At 52.9% G+C, this 13911-nt stretch overlaps 3 protein-coding genes across 3 annotated transcripts; all 3 read left to right on the top strand.

Annotated features, from left to right (window-relative positions):
* Positions 1-3115: 3115 nt before the first annotated feature.
* N7459_008586 (camp independent regulatory protein) lies at positions 3116-4501 on the top strand (the record flags this gene model as incomplete). Its single annotated transcript, XM_056947754.1, has 1 exon — positions 3116-4501. One exon carries the CDS (start codon positions 3116-3118, stop codon positions 4499-4501), a length of 1386 nt encoding a protein of 461 aa, XP_056797264.1.
* A 4112-nt stretch (positions 4502-8613) lies between these two features.
* Positions 8614-9229, top strand: N7459_008585 (uncharacterized protein; the record flags this gene model as incomplete). Its single annotated transcript, XM_056947753.1, has 2 exons — positions 8614-8894; positions 8977-9229. The coding sequence occupies 2 exons, from the start codon at positions 8614-8616 to the stop codon at positions 9227-9229; spliced, it is 534 nt and encodes a 177-aa protein (XP_056797263.1).
* A 1608-nt stretch (positions 9230-10837) lies between these two features.
* N7459_008584 (Zn(II)2Cys6 transcription factor) lies at positions 10838-12862 on the top strand (the record flags this gene model as incomplete). Its single annotated transcript, XM_056947752.1, has 2 exons — positions 10838-11394; positions 11506-12862. 2 exons carry the CDS (start codon positions 10838-10840, stop codon positions 12860-12862), a joined length of 1914 nt encoding a protein of 637 aa, XP_056797262.1.
* Between the last annotated feature and the right edge of the window lie 1049 nt (positions 12863-13911).

Below are 13911 nucleotides of genomic sequence, written 5' to 3'. Positions count from 1 at the left end.
TTGGTTATGAAGCGTCACCACTGTTCAGTTCCACCTGCCCTATCAGCAGTTACTGTACAGACTATGTGCCTCATTTGGTTATCCGATCGGGATAACACGCCTGCAGGGTGGGGTCATGGGGTTGACCTTACTCTGCGGCAGCGAAAGGAAGAAGAAAATCAAGCCAACAACGTGAACAATCTCATGGAGTGTGGAAAACAGTAATGTGTGCGAGCCGAGCGCCCTGCAACTGCATCAGATAGGGTCACGACTTCGAAGCACTCCTAGCCCCAATCCCTAGCCCCGAATCCCAGCCCCGGAGCCATTATTCAGTCTCGTTTTGGGATAGACATTCCACCTTCAATGAAAGTCCTTACTCTAAGTGTACATATTCGACGAAGGACGAAGATCCACATGATGAGTGTTACATAGAGGTGCATCCCACGTAGTTAAACGCAGTCGGACATGGATACCTAGCTATACCCCGGGGCGCAGGTCAGCGTCCTAACTCCGTACGGTACCCGATATCTACCTAGCATTATTCTTTCCTTTATCGGATAGACGTCGTCAAGCTTTCTGTAGTCAGCGCAGTTACAATGTATAAACCACGGCCACGTCGCTCAATACGAGTACGAGTCATGAGGCGAAGGGGCCACTGTGGCTTTTTGATTTTAGTTTCAGAGAAAGTTTCCATCGCCTTCCCCAGGGTCGCTATTTACGCAGACTATTCGTAGAAAGTAACTCGTTTCTCCGGACGTATTGTCAAGTGGCTCTTTTGCTGGAACCGCCACCAATGACTGGACTGCTCAATATATTATTCACCATACCGGTGGATATAGATCGGGCTCTGTGGTCGCTCATGTCCGAAGGAAGAACCATGGTTGAGGGGCCCCGATGATAACATTAAATCCGAAGCCTGTGCACATATTATTGTAATAGTAATCACCGTACTGGGTACCGAGGTACCGTTGTACTGTCGCTGACCGAGGAGCATGTACGCGTATGTACATCGTAGCAGAGTGACAATCGTCGGACCACATAGGGAATAGAATAATTTAAAGCAATATAAGGGAGGTGGGCTGTTGCCCTTCTTGGCCTAGTCCCAACGCTGGGGATCCGCGCGTCAAATAATACAGCCCAGGGAAAAGACGCCCGGTTAAGATAATAATACATAAAAGGAGGGCGATTATGATACATATCACCTGTATAGGACCCGGGTGGATGCAGCCTCTCAAGCGAGCATAAAGTTCAGCGCCGGCCTCCTCGTGTCGGATTAAGCTTAAGCTCGAGAGAGCGCGCACTAACCACCTTTTTTTTTCGCTGCGACCAGAGCGCCACCTGGGACACTTGGATGCATCTGACACAGATCATGTACGCAGCTGCCGCACTCTCGGTCCTTGGCCAGTCACATTTCTGGCCCTGGCGCAAATTTGAATTTCCATCCATGCCTGGAATGGGGCTGCCTTGCGAGGGGGCAACCAAGGCTCACAAATAACCTTACTGGGCCCCCCACCCATCCTTGTCAAGCCAGCGTAAGCTTAGCCAAGGCCTTCCCAAGAGCTTCCAAGAACAGCATCGGAATGAGACACGCTTGGGGCGGACCCATGGATCGATCGCACGGTAGCTGTCTTGTCTATTTTGAGTAGTTACTGCGTAGATTGTAAGACGTCCATTTCCAGCATTCGGGCCACGGCCCCCTATAGGGGGCGGCGATCAGAACTTGGACGTGATTATCCTGGCGCTGGTTCCAGGTGAGGCCAGGATAAAATCCAATCATAATATGCAGCAAGCCCAAGCATTTATGTATGAAACTGGTGGGCTGAATAAGTCAAGTGGGCGCCTAGGAATAGTGCCACTTTCCCCTCAGCCTCGCCACGACCCACGCCCCCCGCCAACTTCAAAGAAATATTCAACTCAAATCCAAGGAACCAAGAGAATGAAGATGGAAAAGGGAGAGGGAGGGGGAGGGGGGAAGAAGCGACCGAAACAAAGCAAGCCAAGGTTCCCATGCACCGGAAAGCGTCATGCGATAATCGCTACAGGAGATGCATTGTTCGGAGTTTCTTTTTCCTTTCGCTATCACATCTGGATCGTCATTCGCCTCATCTTTCAACCTTAGTTGCCTGTCTCCACCCAACTCTGTTTCCCAAGAGGCTATTGTAATACGGAAATTTTGAATTTCAGGAATGGTTTTTTTTTTCGCTTCCATTTCCCTTTTTCTCTCTTTCGGTCGCCCGTTTTGGCAATCTCGGCGTTTTAGCAACTTTCGTCCGATCCTGATCCCTTTTAGCTCTTGGACTTGCTCTGTCTGGTTCCCTTATTTAACCTTCTTTTGATGGTTCTTGATCGCCCCTGCCCTTTACACCCTGATTCCCCAAACTAGACAACCCTGTCTTCCAGACACCCTTTCCTCCTGTGCATTTGCTGTCCCTTGCCACTGCCTGCTCACCTCTATCGATTTTCTCCCTTCGCCAAGCTGTAGAGGGCCTGAAGCTACTCCTTTCCTGGTGGGGGTCTAACGCGTGAGTGTCCGCCTGAGACGAGCTTCTTTCCCTTTTGAAATTTCCGTCCTGTCGGCATTCTTGACGCTCCCCAAACCCACTGTCTCCACCACCCATCTCTGCAAGCTGCAGCGCCCAGTCTTTTCCCGTTTGGTGAAAAAAAGGAAAAAGGAAAAAAAAAAAAGGAAAACCCCGAAAAAAGAAAACGAAAGAGAAAAAGATCGTCAAAATTACGCCCAAAAACCACTAACCCTGTTGGGTGACGTAAAAAAAGCTCGGCCGTACCCACTCTGGACGCCGGTCCTCTTACACTACTCAGCCTACCCCATACCCGATCATCTCTTGACTCGGACTCCTCTTATATATCTGCCTCTCCACTTGGTTTCGCTCTACTCTCCTCCTGTCCTTTCCTATCTCCAACACGATCTTGCAGCGCACCTGACATTCACAGAGCTCCAGACTTCCGGTGGACTCATCGACCATTCACAAACGCTCTGGCGCATCACTGTCACGTTGATTACCTGTGTGGCCACTTCACCTGCAGTTCGACATTACTTGATTGAAGTTTTTCGCCAGACACCCTGGCCGTCAAAGTCACTTACCCGTCAGGGTTATCTATTGATAAACGAGGCTGGATGGAGACGTACTACGGACATGTCCGCACGCCTGCGGACGCAATCATTTTGTTTGAGGCCTGTCGCATTGGCCTTCTCCCACGAGTGCAGCGGCGACTCTCAGAAAAGGAGCGACAGTCGATTCGATCCGGCTCCGTCTTTGTCTGGGATGAGCGTGAGGCTGGCATGCGACGATGGACCGATGGCAAATCGTGGAGTGCCAGTCGGGTCTCGGGCAGCTTTCTGACCTACCGCGAAATGGAGGGCAAGCGTGGTGGTGGCAGCGTATCTCAGAGCTCCACTTCGCGAGGGGGCAAGACGCCTGACAGTCGAGGTAGCGATGAAGATCGTGCTGATGGCACAGATGAAGGTCCAGATGGCTATCGCTATAAGCCAGACGGTCTGATGAAGCAGTCTTTCAGTATCACAACTTCCACTGGCCAGCATCTTCACCTGATTAGCTATTACTCCCGATCCCACCCCGCCGCTGCCAACCTGCAACAGCCAACTACCGACCCTGCCTTGCGACATGTGCGACCTCAGAAGGGCTTGTATCCCGAGTCGACAGTCAACGACCAGCAGAACCTCCCTGTGGTTACGCGTGGACCCATGGCCGGCGCAGCGTATCCCATCACTCCTCACCTCATGAGCACTTACGCTCGTACCACACATGCACCCTCATACACGCCGCAATACGCCTGGCCTCCTACTCCGTTGGCCACTCCGCCGACGGTCGCTCTCCCGTATGGTGCCGCCTACTTGCCCCCAGTATCGGCTGCCAACGGCCCGCCCCCGTATGGCCAACCTCAACACCAGACCTCGCCTCACCAACCACCTCACCCTCACCCTCATGCTTTACCTCCACCCCCCCCTGGGATGCCAGTTGGTCCGTATGAACGGCCAGCTCATCACGAAGTAGCTTTGCCTGCTGGTCCACCCCCGGCTGCACCGCCAGCCTACCGCTCGCCGCGTGCAATGCACGAGCCACAGCATGAGCAAAGGAGTCCGCGTGCCTATGGGCAATCTATCTCTGATCCTCGTTTGGCGTCGCCTCGTGTAGCAGCACCATCTTCCATTCCGCAGACAAATGGCGCTGTGCATAGCCCCCATCTGCTGAAACAGACTCCCCCGACTGCCCTGCAGCAATTTGTCCTTAACGGTACGCCTCCCAAGCCTGCAGAGCCAGCAGGTGCAGCAAACACTGTCCCTGGCATTGGCTCCCTGATGAGCGGTACATCTCTGGCCCCGATCTCCATATCTCTTGGCCCTACCGCGGGCCCTGGCAGCCCGAACGGGCGGCCTAGTCCCATGGGCGATGGGCCACGGGACATCCCCAACGAGAAGATTGGATTCGGTGGAGAGGACATGCGAGCTCTGCGCCAGCTGGACCGGGTGTTCACAGCGTAATGGCCTCGCTCTCGCCTTCCATCCTTCTTGTGTTCAACCAAATTCCACGATAACCAAGCGGCAAGGCCGCTTCGCTGTCCTCGACTGGCTTCTCTCAATCGCTTTATACGCGGTTTTGATCTATCTTTTATTTGGAGCAAGGCGTTATCTTTTTTATCATGTGATATCCATTATGTTCTTGTGATCTATACCCTTTTATGCTGCTCAGTTTTAGCATCTTTGCATGGATCGGGGAGCAATCTACATTTCTTGTTTTGTTGATACTTTGTATGATTGGCTCATGGGTTCACGGGTCACTGGCCTTTCGTACATTGTCATGCATTGGGATGGGTCTACACGGATGGGACACGGTTCGGGTCTCCAGATATTGTCATAGTCAATGGACTTGCTCTTATCCTGGCTCAATCTATCTGTCTTTGTAACAAGTTGTAGATCGTCAACACCTCGAGTCATGAAGTATGATGGCGTTTGACATGGCAATTATCTAGTTTCGGTCCTCCAAAGATAGCTACTTCATACGCCTGATGCAATACAGATTATGATCGAAAGTCCCGAACTTGAGAATTTCTTGGGTCTACATGAGCCCTTAAAGAGCCCAGTTGGTTGCTTACGATCAGATACCTAACCTTGTCTGCTGGGAAATCGCTTTCCGGGCTTCATCCTGTATTTTGTCTGATCATGCACAAGAACGTTAGATCCAGTTTGGCTGTATAGCCATGATTTCCACGGATCAAGAGTCTCACACTGATAGGCATTGCTCTTGTTAGAATACTTTTGAGAGTAACCATTGTGGCTAATGTAGCATTCTTATTTCTCATGGCCGAAAAATGAAACCATACAGCTCGCCGATCTATTTGGCTGTTGCTAACTATGTCTGCGAGTTAGTGTTTCGTGGCTGCGTATCTGTAAGCTGTACCAAGAGCTCCTCGCGCTCCTCAATCAGCTTTACAGCATGCTGGTCCGTTTCAATTCCATCGCTGCAAATGCAGATAGCTGGACCTCGTGCTATGTGCGATTCTTGACCGACAATCCTACAAGTCATGCTTCAGCTGGGGATCTTGCTGAAAGTGCGATATAGCAGAATCGTGTTTTCTTGAGGTAGAGGCCTCGGAATTTGCGGGTATATCTATTGATACTTCTCTCTCATCCTGACTTAGGTTCTCCTAGGTGGCAATGCCCATTTCCTGGGAAGTACCCAACAGAATTGAGTACGCCTCACCTGTTAGGCTCATGTGTATGTACAACGCACCAAAGACCCCGCAGTCTAAACTGGCCAATACTCAAATGCAGCAGTAAGTCCCATGCAGAAGTACAGCATGGTAATCACATCTCAATGTCGGCTATCGGAACCATCATCTTTCGTCATCAATCGTCATGTAGTTCGGAGAATCAAGTTTCCCTTTTGATTTCTTCAAGCAAACAAAGCACCGGCTGAGAAAATGCACTTGTCGAGGGTCCAGATAAAGGCCTGATATATTCATAGGAGCCTACGTCGGTCAGTTGATTTGGGGTATATAGGGGTGGGATATACAGATCTAGATATTTTCCTGACATTATGGACATTGTTCAAGTCAACGCATGAAGTTGAATGACCGAGTTTATTAATATTTCAACAAGGATTTGGCTCCACCGTTTTCACTGTGTAAATGGTCAGCTCGCATCTAGGTTTTTATGAGAGTGCTTTCTTGCCCGATTGGACTTCTTTCCTGAAAGCTGAGAGGCGCCTATTGCATTTAAGCTGTTGGACTGTTGGCGATAACCAGAAAATATCAACTGAGTCACCATCGACCTTTTGAACCTCAAGGTCAAATGTGTTTTCCGTTTTTCTATCCACCTACCTAGGTACCCTATGCTCTCATTATCCACACCACCGGCTGAATGTAGTCTATTCTTCCTGACAACGCCCCCCTAAGGAGACTGTGTGTACTCTCATCGAGTAGTCCAAAAACCCAATGTGAAAACCGTCATTTATCAAGAGGAAGAACTCTCATTGCCTACCTCGCGCGATGCTCCAAGTCTCCGTCTGCACTGAGACATCAGTGGGTCTTGGAAAATACAAGCCGGATCAGCGGTCTGCCTTTGCACCGCGGAGATTGCTTCGATCCTGGAATTGCTTTTTGGAGTTGGCCATGGGCATTGTCAAGGCGCGGTATACCTATTGACCTGTAAAATCGCCCTTTAATGGTGTGTCCGAGCTGGAAGGAAGTAGCGCCGCAGAGATTTATTCGCCTTGTTTCGTTTCTTTTCCATTGTCCCCTAGGCAATTCTAATGGCCTGGGTAAACTCTTTGGGCCAGTCGATCATGATCGCATTGCCTGCATCGAAGAGCTCCACTACATTCGGAGTGCTGGGAAAGGCAGGCCTTTGATGCGGACCAACAAATCGACTATTGAGCATCCCTGAACACTCTAGAGTGAGACCATTTGCCAGAGAAGGAAGATAAAGAAAGAAAAGGAACCGCATATTTTTGAAGGACAGCTGTCATCATGCAAGCTCGAGCTCATGAGAGCACCATCGATCGTGGGAAACTCTATCGCAGCCAATGAAGCTCACGGATGGGAACGGTGTTTTTTCTGCACGCAATCCTCGAGACGTGCACCCCCTTTCGATGTTTTGGGCTGAGCCCGTTACTGCTGTCAATCATGCTGCAATCGACATCTGAGTACTGATTTCAGGTTGAGGACTGGGTGGTCATTAAACCTCTGGTCGACCTCAGTGCACCGTTTCCCCTTGAGAATTGATAGTTCGAGTCGCTAGTGGCTTGCTGCATCGGCTGTTGACGATACAGACGAGTCAATGGTTCATGAGCCTGGGGGCCAAGAAAGAAGTATTGAGGATCTGCCGTCGACTGTCCGGTATTCCGTGTATAAAATGCACAGTATATAGCAGGGGCAGACACGTCTGAGATCAACGCCGGTGCCTGGCACAGCGTACTATTCCACGCGATTCCGTGCGGGGACGAGACTAACCCCAGTCTTCCCACCGGGGTTCCGCTCAATCGCCGCACTCCGTCTCAAGCTGTGAGAGGACCTCAGTTGACTACCTAGAATAATAGCGCCCCCCTCAATCAAGAGGTATAGACACGGGCCGAAAAGAGAAGATCAACTTGGAAGCGGGGTTAATGGTGGGATGTCGCGCGACATCGAGGTTCTCCTTGCTGGCGGTAGATGTTGGCGTTGCGACACGAGGACGACCGAACCGACTGGGGCCAAGACTTACGATTTACTACATAGCCTTTTTTTTTTTTTTTGGATCGTCATGATCGCCTTCGGCGTGGATTCTAGGGTGGATGCTTGAGTTGTTCCAGTGCCCAGTAGGCGACAGGTAATCATAAGAGCATCGCCCAGGCGGGATCCCCCGAATGACCTTTGGTTCCGCGGGGATTGGCGCCTGGCGAGATCCGAGTATCAAAATGGATTTTGTTGAGCCGGAGCCGCGGAGAAGGGTTTGTCGTCTGTGGCGCCCCTCTCTCGATCACTTATTTTGTCAATCGTAGTGTCGAATTGGCTTTTTTATTTCTTTTCTGAAATCGAGACCCACGCTGCGATTCGGGGGATGGCTAGAAGACGCTGAGGCGGCGGGTGTTTTGTAGGCGTTATGAGGAGGCGTGGGCGTCAAGCCTCGTTTCCGCGATGCGCCCGACATCATCAGACGTAAAGCATCATCAGCCAAAGGGGGCATTCTGGCCCACTCGCGCCTTCATCCACTCCCCACTCAATGCCAGACATGGACAAGTCGAGACCCAGCCCAGCCCCTGACTGATTGGCCGCCGGTGGAGGCCAAAGATCTCAGCTGCAGCGCGTCCAATCCAGTCGTGATCACCATTCGGCAAACCTACTTGACTCGTAACACGAGGTCAGGTGGAAAATAGAGGCGACAATCGGCACAACAGGGAGACAGCAGTCGGAGTGCATTTCTGGTGTTGGTGCTGGCATAGTGGAAGGAGGGAAAAAAGTGCGACCGGGGAGAACTGCGCTCTCATCACCCAACCCGCATCACCACGCTATTCGGCTCCGGCCGATGCTTTCATCCCCACTTCGCAACAACGGGAATGGACGGGATCAACCTTCATCTGGAGACCCGCTAGGGACTGCTTCTCACCCACGGGTCAAATGCATCACGAATGCGACGTGGGCGACACGGAGGCCTCCATTCGGTCTTTACGCGAGGGTGAAGGGCCCTGCGAGCAGTACAACCCGCGCTCTCAACACCCGCCGATGATTGGCTTCCCCCGGTTTTCGTTGTTAGATCGAGGCTTTGCAGGGCGATCTTCGCAGGAGAGAAATTGGCTTTCATTTGAGGAGACCCATCGGACTGCATTAAGTCGTTTGGAGAGACAGGCCAGGGTCGTGGGTTGGGGCCATCGGGGCCCTCCGAGCGCCCGCGAAATCCGGTCAGTCCAGCGTCAGAGTCAGATTCCGAGTCAATCCCTGGAGTGCTGAGCGCTCTCGGTGCCTGGGCCCAACAACGACTAGAAGGCAACTAGCAGGGATCGCTGCTGAAACCCTCGCAGATTGCCCCATCGAGACCGACCGGCCTCAGCTGATGCGCACAGCGACGCGGAATCATGGCCATGGACGCTATAGAAAGCTCTGCGTCGGGGCAGTCTTCGCTTTCCCCCCACCTCGTCTCCACTCCGATCGTACGAGGAAGGAGGCCGTCCTTCACGTTTTCACTCCTATGGACCGCGCACTCCTGAACGAGGCCACCTTCACGACCATTACCTAGTTTGTCCTCCGGCAGATCCTAAGTCCTTCGGGGCCTTGCGCCGTGGGTGTAATCGCCCGCCTGCTCGCCACATTCCAGCCCCTTGGCGTTCACGTCACAAGCTCTGCTCTCACGGTCCAAGCACCCGGGAGAGACGGAGGTCCAACAGACGATGAGCAGCAAGCCAAGCGGGATAAACCCACCACAAGATCTCCAGTGGTTCTTGGTCCTCGGGTTGAGCGACAGCCTGCAGACATGGAAGGAAAAAAGAGACCGGCGCCGGACGCCAAAGATGCAACCGCATCATCGTGCCCCCATGAGGTGGAGCCCGCAGGAATACGTAGACACTCCGAACCTGGTCGATTCCCTGCAGCGGATGTCCGTGCTGGTCGCTCTGGAAGATCTGGCCCACTCTTACCCCAGATTGTCGGCGTTGCACAAAGGGGAATAATTGCGTAACGAATTCCATTGTCGGCCGCTCCTGCGAGGACGCTTTGAGCCGACACCCGGCAGCCCCCGTGGAGACGGGGTCTCTCTTTTCTTTTTTTTCCCTCGCTCCGGGCGTGGAGGCGTGGAGGGAACGAACGGGGCTCGGGCGCCCTGGATCGCAGTCTGACTTCCGCCCCGGCTGAGACCACGCTTTTCCTTTCAGGGGCTCATCATCGCCTAGTGGGGGGAAAGGCAGAAGAAGAAAAAAAAGGAAGGAGACTAGAATCAATGCGGTGCTTGTTGCTTTGCCCCCCGGCTGTACGATTTACCCGTGGAGATGCCACTCAAGTAATAATGAAACATAATGGTTATAGCACTGGCCCAGTCGTAGTTCCGGAAGGACTCCGCGGTGCGGGCCTTGGGCGCAGTCGTCGCATGTTGTGCTGGATCGAGCCTGTGACAGTAGGAATCATAAATGAGAAAAAAAAAAGGACTCGTCCCCATCGAGTCGTTCAATGATGAGCCGGTGATTCTATGTACCTAGGGTTATTCTCCTTTCTCCGTTCTCCTTCCTCGTTCGGAGCACGCCTGGAGGATGAATGCGACGGATCGTCGGTGCAGCAGTTAACTCAGTAGGATTCATGGGCGATCCAGTACACCTCTCCAGGTCATGTTGCCAATAGGAGAATCTATCCCACGATGATCCAAGCTAAACGGGACCGAAAAGACTTATACCATGCTTGCTTTTTTGTGCCAATTCCCGCTTCCCCCAAATTCTCCCTCGCTTCTTCACTGCTAATCAGGGCGAGCGATCCAACATGCTTGGCAGCGTCCCCCGCAATGCAAAGTTTAAACCCATAGTATAACGAGGTTCGAGGATGCTGGGATTCGTATGACCTCAGGCGGTTTGGTTTCCATTACGCATTGTGGGTGCAAATGCATTTCAGCCACGCTCTCTTATATGGGACTCTCCGTCGCCCATCTATATCCTGCTCTCCCCCTCCTCTCGATATCTTCCACCCGATCTGCCGCCAACTCTCCCACTAACGCTGCAGTCCCCGCCCCATTAATACCCGGCCGCGCCTTGACTCGGCGTTTTCCCTTCCCTTTCCTCCCGTCAGCCGAGAGCACCTTGGCTCCCTTCCTCTCCTTCCCCCTTCCTACCTAGGTGCCTTCTGTTCCTCTCCCGGCCCATGTTCAATGTTGTCCACGCAGAAGACTCCGTTTCTCGTGCACCCAGATTCGAGATCGGGTCTGCGGGACGAAGGCTGTCCCGGAAGCCCCTCACAGATCCCCGCTCTGTCATCGATTGACGCCCTACGCGCCAGCACCTCCAGTACCAGCACCGGCGCCAGCCCCGATGATACCTCGACCGACTCGCCCGACTGGATGGGCGGACCCGATCGGTCGCCGCCCGCCGAGTTCGATGCGCCGGCCCACGTCGTGCGCGGACATGGAGGTGCCGGCGCAGTGAGTCCCGACGCGCACGCCGACATGGACATCCTACCTAAGGTGGAGGATCTGGACGAGGACGAGCTGCAACGCATCAAGCCGGCCGAGGTGGAGCTGGACGAGCACGAGCACGACGAGCATGGCGACTCGGGAGTTCCCGTCGCCGTTCCACGGAAACGTGGGCGTCCCCGCAAGCACCCGCTGCCGGTGCCCGGCGGCCAGCTCAAGGTCACCAAGGGCCGCTCCAAGACCGGCTGTATCACCTGTCGACGGCGGAAGAAGAAGTGCGATGAAACTAAACCTGCGTAAGTCTTGCCTTCGAGGATCAGGGTCGGAGTGTCCCGGGCGTGGCGTGACACGAGAATCCAGAAATCACCAAGAGAAAATTTTGTTCTAACTAGTGGGGCCGTCTTTAGGTGTCTCAACTGCCAGAAGAATGCGGTCGTGTGTGAGGGATATCCGCCCAAGGAAATCTGGAAGAGCGGCAGACAGAAGATTGCAGACGGTACGAAGATTTTAATCCCAACCTGCTCAGAAACAGACACCCGGACTGACTTCTCCTGTCCCCCGCCAGCGGTCCGCACCCATTCCCTTGCAGCAGTGCCTCGCAGTCTTCCCCTGCTCATCGATGGGATCGAAACCGAGATCGACCGTCGCTTCCTCGACCACTTCGTGTACGGATTCAGTCGGGTGTTGACGCTCATCAACGATGACTCCAACCCGTTCAAGGAGATCCTGCTGCCCATGGCGACGCAGCACCGGGGGCTGATGCATTCGCTCATGTGCCTCTCAGGGTCGCACCTCTCCGGTCTGGATCCAGAGCCGCAGCTGAAGGAGCGCAAGTATTTCCACTTCCACCGTGCGATCCAGGATCTGAAGGACAACATCACCGCTTCCTCGTCCCAAAATGTGGACGAGGATCAGCAACTGCTGGTTGAGGATCCCATCATCGCCTCCACCATCGCTCTCAGCCTAAATACGATCTGCGAAGGCGAGACCAACGGCGAATACCGGCCGCACATGGATGCCGCCCGGTACCTGCTCGTGTCGCAACAGCCGCGCAACGAAAAATTTCGACAGTTTATTGTGGAGTTCTTCCAGTATCATGACGTTTCCAACGCTCTCACTTCTCTAGACCGCCGACCGGCTCTCCTCCAAAGTGGTATGCATCTGCCTGACTTTGTGCCCGGGGCCCAAGCCGGCATGTTCCTGGGAGTCTTTGACGGTCTGTTCAACTATATCTCCGAGATCACCCAGCTCCGAGACCGCATCCGCCAGCGGTTCAACGAAGGTTACGAGCCGGCCGTGGACTACCAGACGCTCAGTGAGGCCGTCCAGATCGACACCGCCATCCGGACCTGGAAGACCTCGCACGAGCCCGATTCGTCCAACTGGTGCCTGGCTCAGCTGTATCGGCAGTCTACCTGGGTGTATCTGTACCGCACGATCCGGCCCTCCCGCCCGAGTGACAAGATTGCCCAGGTTGTCGATGACGGCCTGTCGTATCTGGATCGTCTCCCCCAGGATGCCGGCGCATACAGTATTGTCCTCATGCCGCTGTTCCTTCTGGGTTGCTCAGCCTTTGTGCCGGAGCAACGCGAGCGCATCCAGAAGGGATTTGAGTCGCTCAAGGCCTACTCCAACCTCCGCAATATCGAACCGGCCTTCAAAGTCGTTACACAGGTCTGGCAAGTCATGGACAGCAACATCGAGGACAGCTGGGACTGGGAGAAGATCATCCGTGACATGAACATGGACTTCCTCATCACCTAGTCTTCTAGTCTTCTCACTCTCTTCACTCTTACGTTGATACCCGCTTCTTTTTCTTTGTCTCCCCTTCTTTGTCTCAAACTTGTTCTGTTGCCACTGTTGATCACGGGCATATTCTCCTGATGACCGACAACGCATTTCCTTTCTATATTCTGACATGGTGCATTCACGATCATGCCATCAGGGGGGCTGTATTATGTGGCGTTTTGTTGTTTTGTTGTTGTTGTTGTTGTTTTTTTTTTTTTTTTTTTTTTTTTTTTTTTTTCAATCTGCATTTGCATTTGGGGGTGGAGGGCCCGGCTTTGTGTTTTCTACTGGCTGGCGAGTACAATCAGTGACAGCGTGTACCTGTTCCACACACCCACACTTACCTAACAAGGTAAGGGGGTGTGGGAGGAGGTGGTGGAGGAGGAGGGGAAGGACCAAAAGCAGTCGATCGCATCCTCCTCTAGGGAGGTGTACATATCATGTACATTCCGACTCTGTTACCGCAGGGGGGGCATGCACAAAGTCAAAGGCCCAAAAAAGTCACGGTGTTTGTTTCTATCGGGCTGGAGGGGTGGTGTCTTGAGATCAGTCAATGATGTTTATTGATGACGACAGGGCGTTTTTCTTGCTCGAAGGATTAATCAGGTTCATGCACATGCTGGATGGCTCTTGTGATATATATCCACTTTGCTCTGTATTTATTCCTACAATTGGATCCATTGCGGAAATCCGTGTATGATACGTCAGTTGGTTGGGTCCTGAAAATGTATGTGATGTGTTCTCCGTGTCTTGTTGAGACTAGTCCTTTTACTTTAGTATGTGCTCTGGTGCACATCAATACCTGCTTTTTGAGACCCGTCTTCGAAGTGCATGGAGCATTCCAATAATGCCTTGGCTAGTGGGAACTTCGTGAAATTAACACTGAAGGGGCAAATTTAGACTGCGATTTCTATCATCCTTTCGCCGGCCTCTATGGTTTACCTCCTTTCTTTGCTTCTATCCACGCCACAATCGAGCCCAGAATCTCGTCAATCATTGATTCAAGTCAATATGGGTTCGCCAGC

Source organism: Penicillium hispanicum, assembly GCF_028827665.1.
Source record: "Penicillium hispanicum strain IBT 35686 chromosome Unknown utg000007l_segment0_segment0, whole genome shotgun sequence".
In the NCBI taxonomy this organism is placed as follows: domain Eukaryota; kingdom Fungi; phylum Ascomycota; class Eurotiomycetes; order Eurotiales; family Aspergillaceae; genus Penicillium; species Penicillium hispanicum.
Note: the sequence above shows the minus strand (reverse complement) of the source record. Positions and strands in the feature narration are given on the sequence as shown.